A 14,973-nucleotide genomic window follows, 5' to 3' on the forward strand; every position below is an offset into this window, starting at 1 on the left:
TCTGGTTTCCATCCTTGCTGTTGTCATCCTCCTCCATGCTATCATCCTCATCCACCTCGTCTTCCGCCCAACCAACCTCGTCCTGCATCTTGTCGGCCTCTGCCCTCCCATCCTCATCCGCTATCTCGCCATCCACCGCTCCACCCTCCTTGACCCCTGCCCTGCCGTCTTCATCGCCGTCCACCAAACCTATCGCCAGTTCGACACCGCCTACGGCTACCGGCTCTGTGATCGCAACCTTGCCTATCAGCAGTCCGACTCCCGTCACACTTCATCTCCGACTCAATTTCTTAGTAGCATCGTGTCAGTTGATGAAGAGGATCTGGGAACCTTCAGGAAAATCCCCATCGGCAATCTTGAGCTTGAGTGGTCCCTGGATTCGATCCCGATCCCGATCCAGACCCAACAATCCCTGCTTCAACACTCAAACCTGACGCCACGAGAATAGGGAAGAGGTGTATGAGTAGACCGTTGGATGACTATGACATAGATCAATCTACGCGGGCCGGTAGATTCAGACCGTGATCACCATCATAATACCATTCGATGATCCCGATAACCATCCTCAAGCCAGGCCGAACCCCCCCAAGATCTAATTCCTAATCCCAATTCCCCTTCCTCCTACTCTCCTTCTTCCCACCCCTCTTGACCTTCTCCTCCCTCCTCCTCCTTTCTTCCCGCTGTACCAGCCTAGCTACTTTTTCCTTCTGCTCCTCGCTCGTCGGGGTGACGATACAGTTCTCCGCGGAAGAGACGATCAGTTGATAGAGTTTCTCTATGGCTAAGAGTTTGTTTTGGGCGGCTGAGCGGGTTGTTGAGGATGTTAGGAGGATGGAGGGGGGCGACGAGGTGTATTGAGGCTAAAATGTAGAGAAGAAGGTACAAGTGTCAGATGTAACGAACCGCTGATCCGTTGACGGCGGTCTAAGGTGCAAGGAGGAAAGGGCAGGATGGGACTTACCGATGCACGCAAAGGGCTGACGATGAAATCCGGTAACCACTTGTTCCCCGCCGGATCGGGTTTCGGTGGAACGTCCATCCTCAACATCGCCTTTGTACTGAGCTTATTAACATTCTGCCCTCGAACAGACCACGCAAAAGATGGATTGATTCAGCAGGATGCTACGGAGCGACAACCCGTCCCTCCACGAAGCGGACTGACCTGTCCTCCAGGTCCCGAAGACCTAGTCATCTGAATCTCAAAAGCAGTCCTTGGAATCCTGTCCGATCCATCCTGCTTGAACTTTTCGAGCCACCGAGCTGCTTCTCGATGATCTTGGTCGGACGTCAACCGATCGAGGTTCAAGGCGGTGTTGGAGTTGAATCGACGAGCTAGGTGTGGAAGGGAGCCGTATGCATGTCTTGCTTTGATGCCAGCGATCCCTAGACCGGCGAGATTGAGCATGGGATCATGAGAGGGATGCTCTGAACCGTACGATCATTCTGACATGGTCGACGAGCGATATAAGATGAGTTCGATTCGTTGTGTGAGAACTTCGAGATCGTCCAGTCCATACGTCGACGGAGATGACCGAAAAGACAACCAGGGTACTCGTACCGACCGATACAACAGGCTCTGTCATTATAGACGACGAAACTGATGACTATGAGTTGTTGTTGCTGTTGTGGTAACAAGGCGTGCTACAGGTATATACTATACAACAAGGCTTCGTGCCTCGCGCCCATACGTATGTCAGGCGGAATCTCGCACTCCACCGAATCTCCCAACCGTTTCTTGTCTTAGCAGATAAATCTCCCCGAGCGGTATCGTCTTCATCTTCTGTCTCCCTGTCCAGTCGTATTCCGACCGAGTATCACGATGACCTTCCTACGCCTTAGGTGACTGGGAACCAAGCTCATGGACAGAGCCTCTCCCGACCCGCTTCTTAAAACCCATCTACCCATTCCCACCCGCTCCATCTTCCCCCAACCTCGCTCCGGTTCATACCCTCATCCCCTCCCGCTAAACGACATCCCCCAGATCCACCCTCCACCCTCCACCTCATCCCTCTTGACTTCAAGCTCAAGCCCACCTATCCCCCGTCCTCCCCACATTATCCACATCAACCCCAGCCCTATACTGCTTTCCTTTGAAGAACGGTAATCTGAACATGGCGAACTGTTCCTCGGCGGTATAGTTGCCTGTGGTGCCCTTGTTGATATCGTTCCCTGTGGGGGTGGTGTAGACTTTGAAGGGGGAAGAACTCGGGGCCCTATTCAGGCTCGAGTTCGTCGAAGAAAGAGGCAAGGAAGAAGCATTCCCCGGATCGTAATCCGGATCAACGGATCCGAAGAGCGGCGGCATAGCATCCGACGGTCTCGACGTATTGCTCTCTGCAGGCAAGGCGTGTGTCAGGGGAAGGGATTGTGCAGATCGTTTTTCCGCTAATTCTTCTTCGATCGTCTTCATCGTCGCTCTTTGAGAGGCGGGCGGGAGGAGGTCTTCGACATCACCCTATTCGATTAACACACGGAAGGACAATCGCAATTGCGCAAATCAGCATGACATGCATTCCCCGCCGCAAGAACACAATCACATCACACGATCCATTGTGTTGTAGGAGAAGTAGGAGTATTGTCATCAATCTGATTTTACTCACGAAATCTTCCTGCTTGACAGCCTGGATCGAGTAAAAGTACACCCCTCCTATGAACGCTACCACGGCGGCTCCGGTAAATGCGTTCCTGTACAAGAACGGATTCCGGGCTCGGCGAAGCGCTGCCGATGTTTTCTAAGGTGGCAGGTAGGTGGTTGATACGAGCAGAAGTAACAGAGAGTAGTGAAGAGGAGTCGAGAGGAGTAAAGAGGTCAGCCTCGATCGTAAAGTTGACATGAGGGCTGTAGAGTTGAGGTTGTGCTCACGTAACCGTCCGGGTGGTACGAGGCCGCTGCTGATGTTTTCGATGACGCGGGAGTAGACATGGCTTAGATTTGTGTTGGCTAGTGTGCTTTGTTTTTATGATATCAGGGTCTATAGCAAGTAACATCATCATTCAAATCATCGTTCAGATCGTCGAAATCGTCATCGACATCATCGTCGATCATCATCTCAGCTTCATACGCGCGCTTACCGGGGCGTCACGCGCTTCTAGTTGGCAAAGAGGGGCCTCGCCTCGTTTTGGATCTGAAACACCTTCACCTCTCGTCTTCCTTTCAGCTGAATGTCGACATCGAACGCCATCAGGCTACAACAAGGGGTCATCTTCCGACCTCCTTGACAAGCAGGGGAAAGTTTCGGTGCGGTTTCAACTTCCTGGTAGAGTATAAAGTGTGGTCGATCTGTAGGGATATGGTTGTCTTTTGTATATCCCGATTGATTTAGGATCTTCAAACTTCGCTCATCCCCTTCCTTCACCCCCGTCCCTCATCTCCTCCTCACCTCCCGTACTTGAACCTTCCTCTGTCCTCATTTATGACATACTCGGACGCAGCCTTCCTCGGCGCGCCGCTGCCAAACTCGACCGCGCTCAACTCGACCTTGAACTCAAGCTTGAATGCCACCCTCAACGAGTCGAGCAATGCGCTGGACATTCCTCTCTTTGTGGCCACCTGGAACCCTTTCGCGTTGATTTACCACTTGTTAAATCACCCGAAGATCAAGGTCAGTCGGGCTCTTCCTACTCTGACTTGTCGCTATCTACTCCTATACGAGCTTCCCTACCCGCTTACTGTGCTTACCACAACTCACCTCTCAACCCCTCCACTGCGCTCCTAACTCATACGTCTTGACCCCTAGGACTACGTCGGCCTAATAGCCCTCGGTCTCGTCGCCGAATTCACCCGGCGTCTCTCCAAATACCTCTTCCCTTACCTCGAAACTCTTATTTGCGTCAAGGCCACCTCGGCCGCCCTGGACCCTAGTCACGATTACTTGTTGTCTTATTGGATCGCTAGGCCGGAATGGATCGATCATGCTAAGCGATTGTGAGTACACAAGAGAGAGAACAAGATCTGATCACAGGAGGGTTGGATGTGTGGAGGTTAAGAGGGGATGAGGTGACTGAGGTTTGGTTTGGTTTGGATTTGTGTGATATCCTAGCGAGGCGGAGACGTCGAATATCGATGGATCGGCTCGAGCGATGCCATGTAAGCCATGCATGTCTCCAACGCAGAAGTATGGTTGATTGATCGATCTTATCTCTCATTTCAGGGCTACAACACTTTAAGAAGAGAGACGCAAAGGGTAAAGGGAAAGGTAAGTCACCGCCGAATTTGATCGGCTCGATTGAGCCTACCTGTTCGATACACTTTCACGACTCTGATCTCGTTCTACCTTGGGCTTTTACTTGCGTCGATGTCTCTGCGTCTGTACGTACCCCTGGGGATAGGTGCCATCCTGGAGAAACGCGCACCTCCCCAAGTCAGGGCGATGCCCAAGTTAGGCGAGTCTATCAGCTTTTGGTGGAGAAAAAGGCTGGTCAGGCTTTCGAGGGAGAACAGGGATGATGCCAGGCAGGAAGAGTTGACGCAATGGATCACTTGCCGGTGAGTCTTGGTGCGCCCGGCTAGCAGCGCTTGTCATTGATCTTGATCGGTCGACCTAACCCGATCATGTGAATCTATTTCTTCTTGCCAATTCGCGCTTGATCAGGATCTTCGGTGGCGACCTACAGATGTACAAAGACTTCCTGGCGGAATGCAAGCAGGGTTTCCAGGAAGACGATGCCGAACTGCTTCCCATCAAGATGATAGACTCCAAAGACGGTGGCAAATGGACCCAGGTCGCGCTTCGTTCCAAGCGGCCCATCGCCAGTGTCATCACCTCGAACAACATCGCTGAGGACGTTGCCAAGGACATGCGAGAGTTTCTCGATTCTGAGAGTTGGTACACCAACCGAGGTATCCCTTGGCGACGTGGTTACTTGCTCTATGGTAAGCGTCGAGTGTGTTCGTCGTCATTTCATTGCAGAGCGTTGATCGACTGTCCGTCCACCTGCTATCAGGCGCTGCTGGGGCGGGAAAGACCAGTCTCATCCACGCCTGTGCCAGCGCCCTCGATCTCGAAGTCTACTGCATCACCTTGGCCACCGAGGGATTGACCGATGCTATCCTCTTGAAAGCGATGACGCTGATCCCTCCCGGCGGAGTAGTCGTGATGGAAGACGTCGACGTCGCCATTCCCAAGACTTCGAACGAGGGTCTCAACCGGGACGATGCGCCTGTCAAAAAGGAAGAAGAGAACCGCAAGAAAGGAGACCGAGGAAGCTCGGGTGGTCACATTACTCTTTCTGGTAAGTCCGGGCTCCTTGTATCGATCTCGCAATTGAAGTCGCTAAGCTGACACCGCAATTCGCAGGATTGCTAAACGCCATCGACGGTATCTCTGGAAGCGACGGCCGACTGCTCTTCATGACCACGTAGGCGTAACATGCTTCAACAATCTCACAACCCTGCTGATTTATGTCCACCTTTTCGGCTTTCAGCAACAAGAAGGAGATGCTCGACGAGGCTCTCATCCGGCCGGGTCGAGCGGATCTCAGCTTCGAATTCTTCAAGGCCACCTCTGACCAGATCGAGCGCATGTTCAAGGCATTCTTCCCCGTCGACGAGATCATCAAGGCAAACTCGTCTCATGCCGATACCGACTCTGGCGACGAGGAGGATGAAAAGTCAATCTGGACCGACGAGTACATCGAGGAACTCGCCAAGCTGTATTCTGCCAAGGTTCCCAAAGATTTCCTGTCTACCGCCGCCGTTCAAGGTGAGTATAGGCTTTCCCACACATCGCTCAATACGTGTGTCTGATGTTTCGTCCATCGCTCGCAGGTCACCTGATGGTTCACAAAAACTCTCCCCGTACTGCCGTCGGTACCATCGGCGAGTACATCGAGAAGAAACATGCCGAAATCGCCAAGGCCGAAGAAGAAAAGGCCAAAAAGGAGGCCGAGGAAAAGGGGGACGAGACCAAGGAGGACAAGGAAAAGGCAGAGGAAAAGAAAAAAGACGACAGCGAAGATAGGCAGGTCAAGGAAGAGGCCATCAAGCTCGCTGCTGCCGCCATCATCGGGCTCGTCACCAAGGCCCTGGAAAAGCCCGAAGAGACTGAAAAGTCAGAAGAAGAGGCAAAGATCGAGGTCGAAAAGGCCGACGGCAAGCGGGTCGAGGAGGAGCGCAAGGCAGACGATCTCGCAGTAGAGGTCGAGGGATGTTGATGATGCCTTTGTAGGAGAAATAGGTATTGGGGAAGCGTGTCGACACGTACACCTCGCATGACATGTCATCACGATTCTTCGCCGTAATGCTCCTTCATGATCCGTTCCGTGAATTGACCGAACGTCTCGCCGTCCTTGCCGATGACCTCGTCGACGTTCGGCTGCAGGAAGAACGCAAACGTCTCTCTTGACACGTTACCACCCTCCTTACCTGCGGTGACGTAGTGCGGCGTGGCCGCGAGCCTTCCCTCGGTAAGGACTTGCAGTGCTTCCCCTGTTTGGAAGGCTGTGTTCGGACGAAACAGCTATTTCAGCTTGCGTGTGGCTTCTCATAGGTTGTGTGAGCGAGACTGACCTAGGCAATCGGCCGGGATCGAGACCTTGACAGGTTCGGCTCCCTTGCGTCGAGGACAGATCCAGAGACCAGCGTTGGCATCAGGAGGTGGGACGACCTTGGGTTCCCCCACCTCTTCATGTGAGAGGTACATGGCCGAGCCTAACGTCAACCACAGCATCCCATTTACCATCAGTCCCTGTCGCTTTCCACACATCGCATAACATCCAGGTGATGACTCACACAGCCCCGTCAGGATACTATGATCCAAATGCATCCCACACGCATCGTCATCCGCGACAACCTCATCGCCGTTCTTCGTCGACGGCGGGAAATAATGCAAGAGTCTCGCCTTGTTGCATTGCGAGTTGGCGATCAGGTCGGCGATCGAGGCTGTTCTCGAAGAAGCTTGCGAGGAGACTAGGTCACGCCATGTTTCGCTTTTCTCAGTTCGACAGTCCGATGGTACCAGGACGACAGAACAGATCAGGATAAGACTTACCGAAACCTTCGCAAGCCTTGGCGACGAGCTTGCCGACCTCGAAGATGAACCTCCCCAACCTAAGGTCATCCGATAGCGGTTGCAAATCAAATCAGCAACGCTACATACATAACCACTTGACCTGCTCACATATGACACATCATACTCACTCTTTGAAAGCGACCTCGAACCCCTCCAACCCCTCTTCCGTCTTCTCAGGCCATACGTTTTCCCCGTAATACCTGCACATCAAAAACTCCGATCAGTTCTCGATTGCACATCCAGTATGTTTTGGTTTGAAGACCGGGACATACACATGATGTTCCGCCCGTTGTTCTTCGGTCACATCAGGTCGATCTACTAGGGGGTTGGCGTAATAAGAACCTGGTCGTTGCAGAGTGTACGAAAGGGGGGATTTAGCAAGACTATCTTTCTGGTTTGATTCTGGCAGGGTCGGGTATTGGGTTTACCTTTCAAGAGGTCAGGTCGCTATACATATCGTCAATCCATGGGCAGGAGTGGATGGAAAAAGCTGTCAGCCTGGAGGTCTCCTTGAGCGTGGAAGTGGTGGAGACTAGAGTAGCTTTACTTACGCCGTTCATGACCTCCTTGCCGTGGGACCAGCCGAACCTACCAACCGAGACGCCAAGATCGCCGTGTCAGCCATATATAACCACAAGAAACATGATAACGATACACAAGACAGTGTGTATCCGACTGGCTCACATGTACTGTTGCTCCTTCCTAGCGTACTTTTCCCGGACATCCTCCGGCAAACTGGCAAACTTGTCGGCGAGCCGTAAGAGACGTTCCCTCAGAGCCGGGAACTCGGCTGGTAATCCTATGAAACCGAGGAAAAGTCCGCTTCATCCGCATCAACGACCATGACACTTCTATGACGGTCTTATTTTTCGGACTGACCCTTGATGATGATGGCACCGAGCGCATCGTTGCCGTTCCCGAAAGCTGCCTTGAAGTCGGCTTCGAGCGATGCGGGGTCGCTCTTGAGCGCGTTATAGTCGATCGTGACGGCGGAGGACATGTTCGATGCAGGGCAGGTCGAGCGTAGCAGTCTGCTTTTGTATGGCAAAGCAGTAAGATGACAGTTGCACAGTTAATATGCCTAAACGACCGGTGAGGTATAACATCGAGTTCAGGCTCGAGCCACATTCCGATGTTGTCGGCGTTGTTACCCGGCCCGGGCGAGTTGCGAGAGACTCGGCCGACTCGGGGTTGACCGAGATGGAATCATGCACACCACCAACAGCCTGTGCCAGGACCCTGCCAGCCAAAGGCTAAAGGCAAGAGGTACCTGAGCCATGAGAGCTATAATCATGCAATCATCAGAGTAAATTCCATCCTTTGACACCAAGACACCACCTTTTAAACGCGAATTGACCGGCAAATCCCTTCCAAAAAGACTGACAAACAAGCAGGCAAGACCAGCAACCTATACATAAGCTAAAATGCAGTGAAAGACAGCAAAAAGGCAAGCCCATTGTGGGGATCGAACCCACGACCTGTATCTTAAAATGGCGGCTTGCCGCCCAGATAGGGCTGCCGGGACGGCACCGCGCTAGCGGGCCCTGTCAAGTAGCTTCCGCGCGCGTCCGCGCGGTCCAGTAGCTTCCGCGCCCGCACGGGCGCGGTTAGAGTATTTCCCGCGCCCACGGGGGCGCGGCCTGCGCCGAGCAAGCAATAGCCGATACGTCATTTTCGAGTCGACACGAAAATGACGTATCGGCGTTTAGTAGTGTAGGCAAACCTAGTCGCCGACTACTAGTCGCGCGATTAGTCGCGACTGATTCTCCGTCCGCGGTGCGTGTTTTGGTCGCGTCGGCTAGTCGCGCGTCGTCTAGTCGCCTCTAGTCGCCGACTAGTCGGTCGGTCACGTGACAGTCGACACGAAAATGACGTATCGGCATTCAGGCGACGTGCACCTGCACCGGATGATTATTTCCAGCGCGCTAAAGTTGTTTTTAGCGCGCTGAAAATAATCATCCGGTGCGCGTCGCCGATGACGATTGTTTGTGACCCAAAGAAAATTGGGTCACAAAAAAACGTCATCGGAAATTCCAACGGGGGTGCGGGGACTGTGCGCTCACGCGTCGAGATCACAAGGCTGGGCCCCTCGGAAAGTGGCTCGACGCGTGAGCGACCCAGGCCTCCTTTCGAACGAGATCCATCACGATATCAAGGTCATATCCATTTGCCATTTGAGATCTCGAGAGGCCGAGAGGCGAGAGGACGTGAGGACCTGCGTGGCAGACGTGCAGGAGACGACACTCGAATCGAAATCACGAGCTCACGATCACGAAATGTCCGATAGCGAGGACGAGTTCGAAGCTATATTTGCAGATGATGGTGGTGCCTCCCACTTCAGCGGAATCACCATCGAACACAAGAAGGCGAAACGGTTGACATATGACGATATCGTGGTGCAAGCGAAAGGAGATCCTGCCAACTGGTTTCGCAGCTTCTGGCAGACTGAGGTGAGTCGGACTTGACTTCGTCTCCGTTCTTGGCAGTTGCTCCTTTCCCAGATTGGCACAAGCTGACTCTCTCTACTCACGATTGCGACTATAATGCAACAATCTGATACCGTAAAATACAGGTGAACAACACCATCGTCTGGCCTGTTTCACCACAACGACAGGACCGATTGGCTGCTCTCTGCAAGAATCTCACTGATTTCCATGCCACCGCTTACCCTCAACTGGTCGACAAGGTATTCTCGTCACGTTCTCGCCTACCTACCCTCGACTCGTACTGACCGAGTTTCCTCATAGGTTCTCAATACCGACACAAAACCGTCGCTCGTCGAACGGCTCGTCCACTTCATGGTAGCGACGGTCGTTAAATCAGGCCGCAAGAAGAAGCCAGAGGAGCTCGAACGATCCTCGGTTCAACAACAGGACGACGATGATGATGTTGATGATGAAGAAGCCGCCGGGAACGATTCCCAAGTAGATCTGCCCACGACATACGCCTATGACCCTACTCTCCAGTATATGAAATACTCTTCGTACGTATCGGTTCAGTCGTCATGAATAGGGCAGGGTTGAAATCTGAAGAATTTGCTCTGCCCGCAGCCTTACGACCATCCGATGGGACCTCCTTTGCCTCGTCAAATATTCAGCAACTCCCCGTTTGACGTCTTCGGCCAAGCTTCAAACGGATCTCTATGACGCGGCTGTCAAGATCAAGGTTCGCTGGCACCTGAGAAGGAAAACCGCCAAGTCACTACTTCTCGGCAGGCATGAGATCCGGTTATTGATCGAGGATATGGTAGCGCACGGTGATCATCCTGGTGAGTTGTGTCGATGAAGCCGATGATATTCTAGACGGTCACCACAGCCTATCATGTGGAACCCTGGCTGACATGTCCCATCCTCGCGTGCGTTTGCCAGACCTTCTCTGTCAGGACCAGCTCCTTTACCTCATCTACCACTATACAATGGCCCGGCCGGGTTCGCTCCTCACCACTCGGTCGTACCCAAGCAACTACATACGCTGGCGTGATATCGAAGTCTACAGACGTCTTTCGAAGACAGAGGGAGGAGCAGAGGGAGAGGGACTTACTGCGTTCCTGGGTGAGTTTCCTTTTTGTGAATGCGGCACGCGATCTTGCCCTTACACAAGAACAATCAACCTTTCTTTTCCTGTTCAGGTTGGGACGTCGTTGTAACCCTTTGTCACCTCAAAGGTCATCAGTTTGTGGACGACTTGAATTTGAGGATGTCGTACCGACCTACCGGAGAAGTCCTCACCGATCTCGGTGTTGCCGTCCTCTCGCACGCCTATAGAAGCGGTCAAATAGACGACCTGGAAAGTTTGCTCGCATCGCCCGCGGATCAAGCAAATTCCCCCCTGAAACTCACTTGGAAGAATCCAGACGAACCGGTCTTCCTTGCTCGGAAGAGTCGAGCAGGCTTGAACATCGAGAGCATTGCGTTGAGCGATCACGCGGCACGTGTACGGTTGATCCAACAATGCGTTCGAGCTGGGTTGGTTGCCAAAGGAGAGGTAGGTCGGCTCGTGTTGTTCCTGGCCAACTTTGATACTGATCTTTGACTCGGCAGAGAATCACTTCTTATGGGTTCCGCAAGTCCACTGCCACCGAGTTGTCGACTTGTAAATATATAGGCAGTGATCAGACCCGTCGGGCGATGGGGCATGGAACCCTCACAGACACTCTGGAACGTATCTATGATCAATCGCTTGAAACGCGAGATTTCGCTGGGGCGATAGTTGGCGAAGAAGCTCTGGAAATGGGCATCTACAGGTACAGTCATACTCGGACGCAATGGCGAGCTTGGTAAATTGCTGACAGCGTATCCTGGCACCGCGCGGATCTCACTATGCAGTGCTCCTTACATCTCTGCCGGGTTCAAAGTCGCTTCTCTATCCGACATCATCAAACTGGACCCACAGTGCATCAACTTGGGGAAGTGAGTATCTGTTGTTAAACGTCGGTTATGATTTGGCCGAGAGGCTGAATTGTTGGAGACAACAGGTACATAGCTGCTTGCAAACACGCGCTTGCTACTGGTGATATCAAACCGTTAAAGGCCCTGCCGATGTACAAGGATGGACGATCCTTCGATCCAGCTCACGAGTTAGCCTCGTTTGCGACTACTCTCAAAGCAAGGATTTCGGATCTCCAAAGGAATCCACCTATCGACACGGAAACGATGAAAACCTGGGCAGAACATCGGGACATTTACGAGAAATTCAGGAAGCCGTCTCCTGTTCCAGAGCGACTGGCAAAGAAGTGAGTTACGATAGTGATTACTATCGCGAAAGTTTGCTAACCTAGTCGTTCAGGCTGAAACAGCATGAAGACCAAATGATCAAAGATCGCACACGTCAAGGGGTCAGGCACTTGCCCACCATCATCACCATCGAGATGGAAATCCCAGGAGAGGAAGAGGAAGTGGAAGAGGGAGAGGTTGTGCAGGAGACCGATGCCGATGGTGACACCCAGGTAAGGGCGGAATTTATCCGTCGGCACACAACGAAGGAAATGCTAACATCAATGGCATTCATCAGGGACCTGTGAGCGCAGGCGAGAACCTTGTAGGAGAGGTCGGTGCAAAGAACACGTCTAAGATCTCTACTTCCGGGAAATCCTCGACCGGGGATATTCGTGTCGATGGCAAGGCGGACACCGTGGCGATTACTGCGCTCAAAGCCCTCTCGCGTAACACCGAAGCGAAGTTGGTCGAGGTGTTACCGGAGAAGCTGATGATGTTAAAAGGACTGGCTACCATGCCCACAAAGATCTTGGACGAGACATGCCCCCGCTGCATGGAGGAGGAAAACATCAGTCAAGAAATGAGGGAAAAGCTTTACAACAACAAGGCCCTCCGCAAGCACATCGTCGAGACGGCCTTCCACACCCCTGGGTCCAGGTATTGGCGATGGTTGGAAGCGAACTACCCCGAGGCTATAAGAGCAGACGGAGCGGGAAAGACGAAGGTCAGATGTCCATTCTGCGCAAAGGGAAGCAAGCTCCTCAAGCCCGGTGAAATGGAGGAGCACGTCGCGACGCGTCATTATGAGACAATTCCGCATGAGCATGAACTCTTCTTCAAGGTAAGCCTTCATTCGTCCAGATGACTTGCTGGGGATAGTGATCCTGATCGATCCCTCATCAACAGATGAAGTACTTTGCCTATCAGCCTACGAGGGCCGAGAGGCAAGTCCTGGGACGCGACGCTTACAAACCCAGGGGTGGGCAGGTGCAGCGCGACCTTCGCGAGGACACCTCTTTGGAGGTCGATTACGGCACGTCGGTGTTGAAGCGATTTGTCAAGGACGAGGCTGAAGACGGTAATAGGGAAGCCATGGAGTATAAGCTGGAAGCGAGTGCCAATCGCAGGGGAGCGGGATGGGTCGGTCAAATTGACTCGTGGTGGTAGCCGTATCACATTTTATGTCTTTCTCCGGGCTCTTTTATGTCTGCTTTATATCATACCCATATACCCATATCTGCGTGCTCGCGGACTTGATCATGTCGCAGATCGCAGAACTGCCGGCATCGCCCGTTCGACATGGAATTTGCAAAGACATGGACGACGTGATGATGTCCCGGTGTACAATATACAAGTGCGTAATGGTATGCTCTTTCTGGGCGGGACGACATGCTGGGATAATCTCCCGGTGTACAACTGCGTAGGTTTTTGTTTCCCCGGATTTAAAACTTGGTGCTAGGTAGTGCCGGCTACTACCCTAAAACTTCTCCAACGACTTGCCCGATAACTCGACCCGACTTGAGTCACGGGACTTGACCTATTATGAGCGGATTGAGATCAGTCAGGAGACTCTTGAAGGTCAGGAGACTCTTGAAGGCGATCACACTACACTCACCCCGATCATGTTCAACGTCTGATATATCCTAAGACTTCTCCAACGTTAACAACTTCGTCAACAACGCGACCTGATTCGGTTTCGATTGATCTGTTATGAGACGGATTGCGACAGACAAATCACTTCCGGTCAGGCAAATCACTTCCGGGCAGACAAATCACTACAAGCTCAACTCGACTCACTTTCGATCATGTCCAGCAACCTTGACCTATTCGTTCGCGGCCTCTCTCTTTCAGCACTAAATCTCTTGGCAATCGCATACTGGTCATCTCACCTGTTCGCAGCCTCTGTCTTTCGGCATTCAATTTCTTGCAGTCGCATAGCAGTCATCTCTGGGGTATAGAGCTTCTCAAGCACGGCAACCTGTTTGTCAGCCTGGTACCCGGACGTGCGAAAAGTCACCACTGAAAAGTCAGCACTTCATTCAATCCCACACTGACATTCTCAATCGAGTGGCATTCTCGATCGACCCTTACCGTTTTGATCCAGAGCTCGGTGTTCCTCAGCGTAGCACCGGCAAACGCCCTCTCCACCATACCCTGGGTCCAGTTCAGTTCGCATTCGTTCAAGCTCCCGCCCGTACCAAGCAGCCTCAGATCCGTCAACCTGATCGCAGACTGCTCCTCGGGGGTGAGTTCAGCTTTCTTCTGAGTCTTTGCCTTCTCGTCCTTTTTCTTCTTGGCTTCGGCTTTCTTTTTCTCCTTTTCCGCATCGGCATCATCACTGTATTGAATGTGTCAACGACCCTGAACTGGAAGAGACTAGCGGGACGAGACCTACTCTTCGTAATCCTGATCGTCATCCTGAACCTGCTTCCTGGTCGTCACCGACCTCCTCGCTCGCTTATTGGCCTCGTCTTGCTCCCTATCAGCAGCCCTCCTTCTGGCTCCAGCAGCAATAGCAGTATTCGCGAGCTCGGCGGTAGATCCGTTGCGGTTCGAGACGTCAAAATCGTCGACCATGGTAACATCTTCTTCCAAAGCGTTCCTTGTACTTCCGCTGGCACGGCCGCTCATGTTTGATGACTTTGAGCAAGGATATTAAGCGATCAATCGCTAAACATCGATCGTTTCATACGTTTCATACTCACATCCAGTTCGGTAGATGACTTCGAGCAAGGATATTAAGTGATCAATCGCTAAACATCGATCGTTTCATACGTTTCATACTCACATCCAGTACGGTATCGATCTCGTCTTTTTGATGTGTTGACAATCCTTGGTCGAGTCAGTGATCAGTGATCAGTGATCGGTGATGTGGTGTGATCCTGAGAGCCAGTGCGGTTTGTATAAAATCGGTCGAGGTCGAGGTTGAGGTTGCTCGATGTGATGATTGGTGTTGAACACTACATGTTGATATCAATCATGACATGTCGATTTGATGATGATTCGACTTTTATTGATGGCCATCAGTGGCGAGCGATGCCTGCCAGACCTCGCTCACACATCGAACACTCGCTCACAAGCTAGGAATCTCGCTTCGACGACTTCAAAGGTGGTTCAAGTAGTGTTTTAGCACCTCCTACCGGAAGCAGTTGAACCGGAAGCAGATAGCGACCCCCTGTCGAGCGTAGGCATATGACCTCGGCGCTCTATCGGTTCGCTAGCTATCAATAATAGATCGGTCAATCTTT

The 14,973-nt window shown here is 52.4% G+C and overlaps 6 protein-coding genes across 6 annotated transcripts; 2 read left to right on the forward strand and 4 right to left on the reverse strand.

Annotated features, from left to right (window-relative positions):
* Window positions 1-523: 523 nt before the first annotated feature.
* On the reverse strand, window positions 524-1,714 carry HD553DRAFT_45455 (uncharacterized protein). The gene is made up of 3 exons (XM_046184239.1): window positions 1,163-1,714; window positions 962-1,075; window positions 524-860 (listed from the first exon to the last, which is right to left on the reverse strand). The coding sequence occupies exons 1-3, from the start codon at window positions 1,403-1,405 to the stop codon at window positions 600-602; spliced, it is 618 nt and encodes a 205-aa protein (XP_046035892.1). The 5' UTR covers window positions 1,406-1,714; the 3' UTR covers window positions 524-599.
* Window positions 1,590-2,986, reverse strand: HD553DRAFT_350498 (uncharacterized protein). Its single transcript, XM_046183537.1, has 3 exons — window positions 2,864-2,986; window positions 2,601-2,732; window positions 1,590-2,455 (listed from the first exon to the last, which is right to left on the reverse strand). The coding sequence occupies exons 1-3, from the start codon at window positions 2,921-2,923 to the stop codon at window positions 2,024-2,026; spliced, it is 624 nt and encodes a 207-aa protein (XP_046035893.1). The 5' UTR covers window positions 2,924-2,986; the 3' UTR covers window positions 1,590-2,023.
* Window positions 2,987-4,686: 1,700 nt separating this feature from the next.
* On the forward strand, window positions 4,687-6,153 carry HD553DRAFT_272976 (P-loop containing nucleoside triphosphate hydrolase protein; the record flags this gene model as incomplete). Its single annotated transcript, XM_046177796.1, has 5 exons — window positions 4,687-4,873; window positions 4,945-5,232; window positions 5,298-5,358; window positions 5,425-5,702; window positions 5,768-6,153. The coding sequence occupies 5 exons, from the start codon at window positions 4,687-4,689 to the stop codon at window positions 6,151-6,153; spliced, it is 1,200 nt and encodes a 399-aa protein (XP_046035894.1).
* A 59-nt stretch (window positions 6,154-6,212) lies between these two features.
* Window positions 6,213-8,296, reverse strand: HD553DRAFT_45500 (Clavaminate synthase-like protein). Its single transcript, XM_046184240.1, has 10 exons — window positions 7,890-8,296; window positions 7,695-7,809; window positions 7,562-7,598; window positions 7,439-7,457; window positions 7,283-7,352; window positions 7,139-7,210; window positions 6,990-7,048; window positions 6,731-6,907; window positions 6,509-6,649; window positions 6,213-6,439 (listed from the first exon to the last, which is right to left on the reverse strand). The coding sequence occupies exons 1-10, from the start codon at window positions 8,008-8,010 to the stop codon at window positions 6,222-6,224; spliced, it is 1,029 nt and encodes a 342-aa protein (XP_046035895.1). The 5' UTR covers window positions 8,011-8,296; the 3' UTR covers window positions 6,213-6,221.
* Window positions 8,297-9,007: 711 nt separating this feature from the next.
* Window positions 9,008-13,003, forward strand: HD553DRAFT_312540 (uncharacterized protein). The gene is made up of 12 exons (XM_046180107.1): window positions 9,008-9,460; window positions 9,583-9,696; window positions 9,758-9,993; window positions 10,061-10,278; window positions 10,379-10,561; window positions 10,639-10,994; window positions 11,051-11,253; window positions 11,336-11,419; window positions 11,485-11,742; window positions 11,796-11,955; window positions 12,021-12,566; window positions 12,632-13,003. Exons 1-12 carry the CDS (start codon window positions 9,287-9,289, stop codon window positions 12,890-12,892), a joined length of 2,793 nt encoding a protein of 930 aa, XP_046035896.1. The 5' UTR covers window positions 9,008-9,286; the 3' UTR covers window positions 12,893-13,003.
* Window positions 13,004-14,785, reverse strand: HD553DRAFT_312544 (uncharacterized protein). The gene is made up of 8 exons (XM_046180108.1): window positions 14,514-14,785; window positions 14,431-14,448; window positions 14,121-14,365; window positions 13,817-14,063; window positions 13,615-13,715; window positions 13,523-13,548; window positions 13,341-13,430; window positions 13,004-13,262 (listed from the first exon to the last, which is right to left on the reverse strand). The coding sequence occupies exons 3-7, from the start codon at window positions 14,354-14,356 to the stop codon at window positions 13,369-13,371; spliced, it is 672 nt and encodes a 223-aa protein (XP_046035897.1). The 5' UTR covers window positions 14,357-14,365; window positions 14,431-14,448; window positions 14,514-14,785; the 3' UTR covers window positions 13,004-13,262; window positions 13,341-13,368.
* Window positions 14,786-14,973: the final 188 nt, after the last annotated feature.

This window comes from Filobasidium floriforme (genome assembly GCF_021052385.1).
Source record: "Filobasidium floriforme strain CBS 6241 chromosome Unknown HD553scaffold_13, whole genome shotgun sequence".
Classification (NCBI taxonomy): Eukaryota; Fungi; Basidiomycota; class Tremellomycetes; order Filobasidiales; family Filobasidiaceae; genus Filobasidium; species Filobasidium floriforme.

Excerpts from the sequence above, each read along its gene's own strand:
- HD553DRAFT_312540 (XM_046180107.1), top strand. The coding sequence starts at position 9,287 with ATGTCCGATAGCGAGGACGAGTTCGAAGCTATATTTGCAGATGATGGT. Across the intron at positions 10,279-10,378 it reads AGCGCACGGTGATCATCCTG|ACCTTCTCTGTCAGGACCAG; the intron begins GTGAGTTGTGTC and ends TGCGTTTGCCAG. Across the intron at positions 11,254-11,335 it reads CTGGAAATGGGCATCTACAG|TGCTCCTTACATCTCTGCCG; the intron begins GTACAGTCATAC and ends CTCACTATGCAG.
- HD553DRAFT_45500 (XM_046184240.1), bottom strand. The coding sequence starts at position 8,010 with ATGTCCTCCGCCGTCACGATCGACTATAACGCGCTCAAGAGCGACCCC. Across the intron at positions 7,810-7,889 it reads CGGTGCCATCATCATCAAGG|GATTACCAGCCGAGTTCCCG; the intron begins GTCAGTCCGAAA and ends TCGGTTTCATAG. Across the intron at positions 7,599-7,694 it reads AGGAAGGAGCAACAGTACAT|GTTCGGCTGGTCCCACGGCA; the intron begins GTGAGCCAGTCG and ends CTCGGTTGGTAG.
- HD553DRAFT_312544 (XM_046180108.1), bottom strand. The coding sequence starts at position 14,356 with ATGAGCGGCCGTGCCAGCGGAAGTACAAGGAACGCTTTGGAAGAAGAT. Across the intron at positions 14,064-14,120 it reads GACGATCAGGATTACGAAGA|TGATGATGCCGATGCGGAAA; the intron begins GTAGGTCTCGTC and ends CATTCAATACAG. Across the intron at positions 13,431-13,522 it reads GTTGCTGGACATGATCGAAA|ATCAATCGAAACCGAATCAG; the intron begins GTGAGTCGAGTT and ends GTCTCATAACAG.
- HD553DRAFT_45455 (XM_046184239.1), bottom strand. The coding sequence starts at position 1,405 with ATGCTCAATCTCGCCGGTCTAGGGATCGCTGGCATCAAAGCAAGACAT. Across the intron at positions 1,076-1,162 it reads CTTCGGGACCTGGAGGACAG|AATGTTAATAAGCTCAGTAC; the intron begins GTCAGTCCGCTT and ends GTTCGAGGGCAG. Across the intron at positions 861-961 it reads TCAGCCCTTTGCGTGCATCG|CCTCAATACACCTCGTCGCC; the intron begins GTAAGTCCCATC and ends TCTACATTTTAG.
- HD553DRAFT_350498 (XM_046183537.1), bottom strand. The coding sequence starts at position 2,923 with ATGTCTACTCCCGCGTCATCGAAAACATCAGCAGCGGCCTCGTACCAC. Across the intron at positions 2,733-2,863 it reads CGTACCACCCGGACGGTTAC|AAAACATCGGCAGCGCTTCG; the intron begins GTGAGCACAACC and ends CTGCCACCTTAG. Across the intron at positions 2,456-2,600 it reads CTGTCAAGCAGGAAGATTTC|GGTGATGTCGAAGACCTCCT; the intron begins GTGAGTAAAATC and ends TTAATCGAATAG.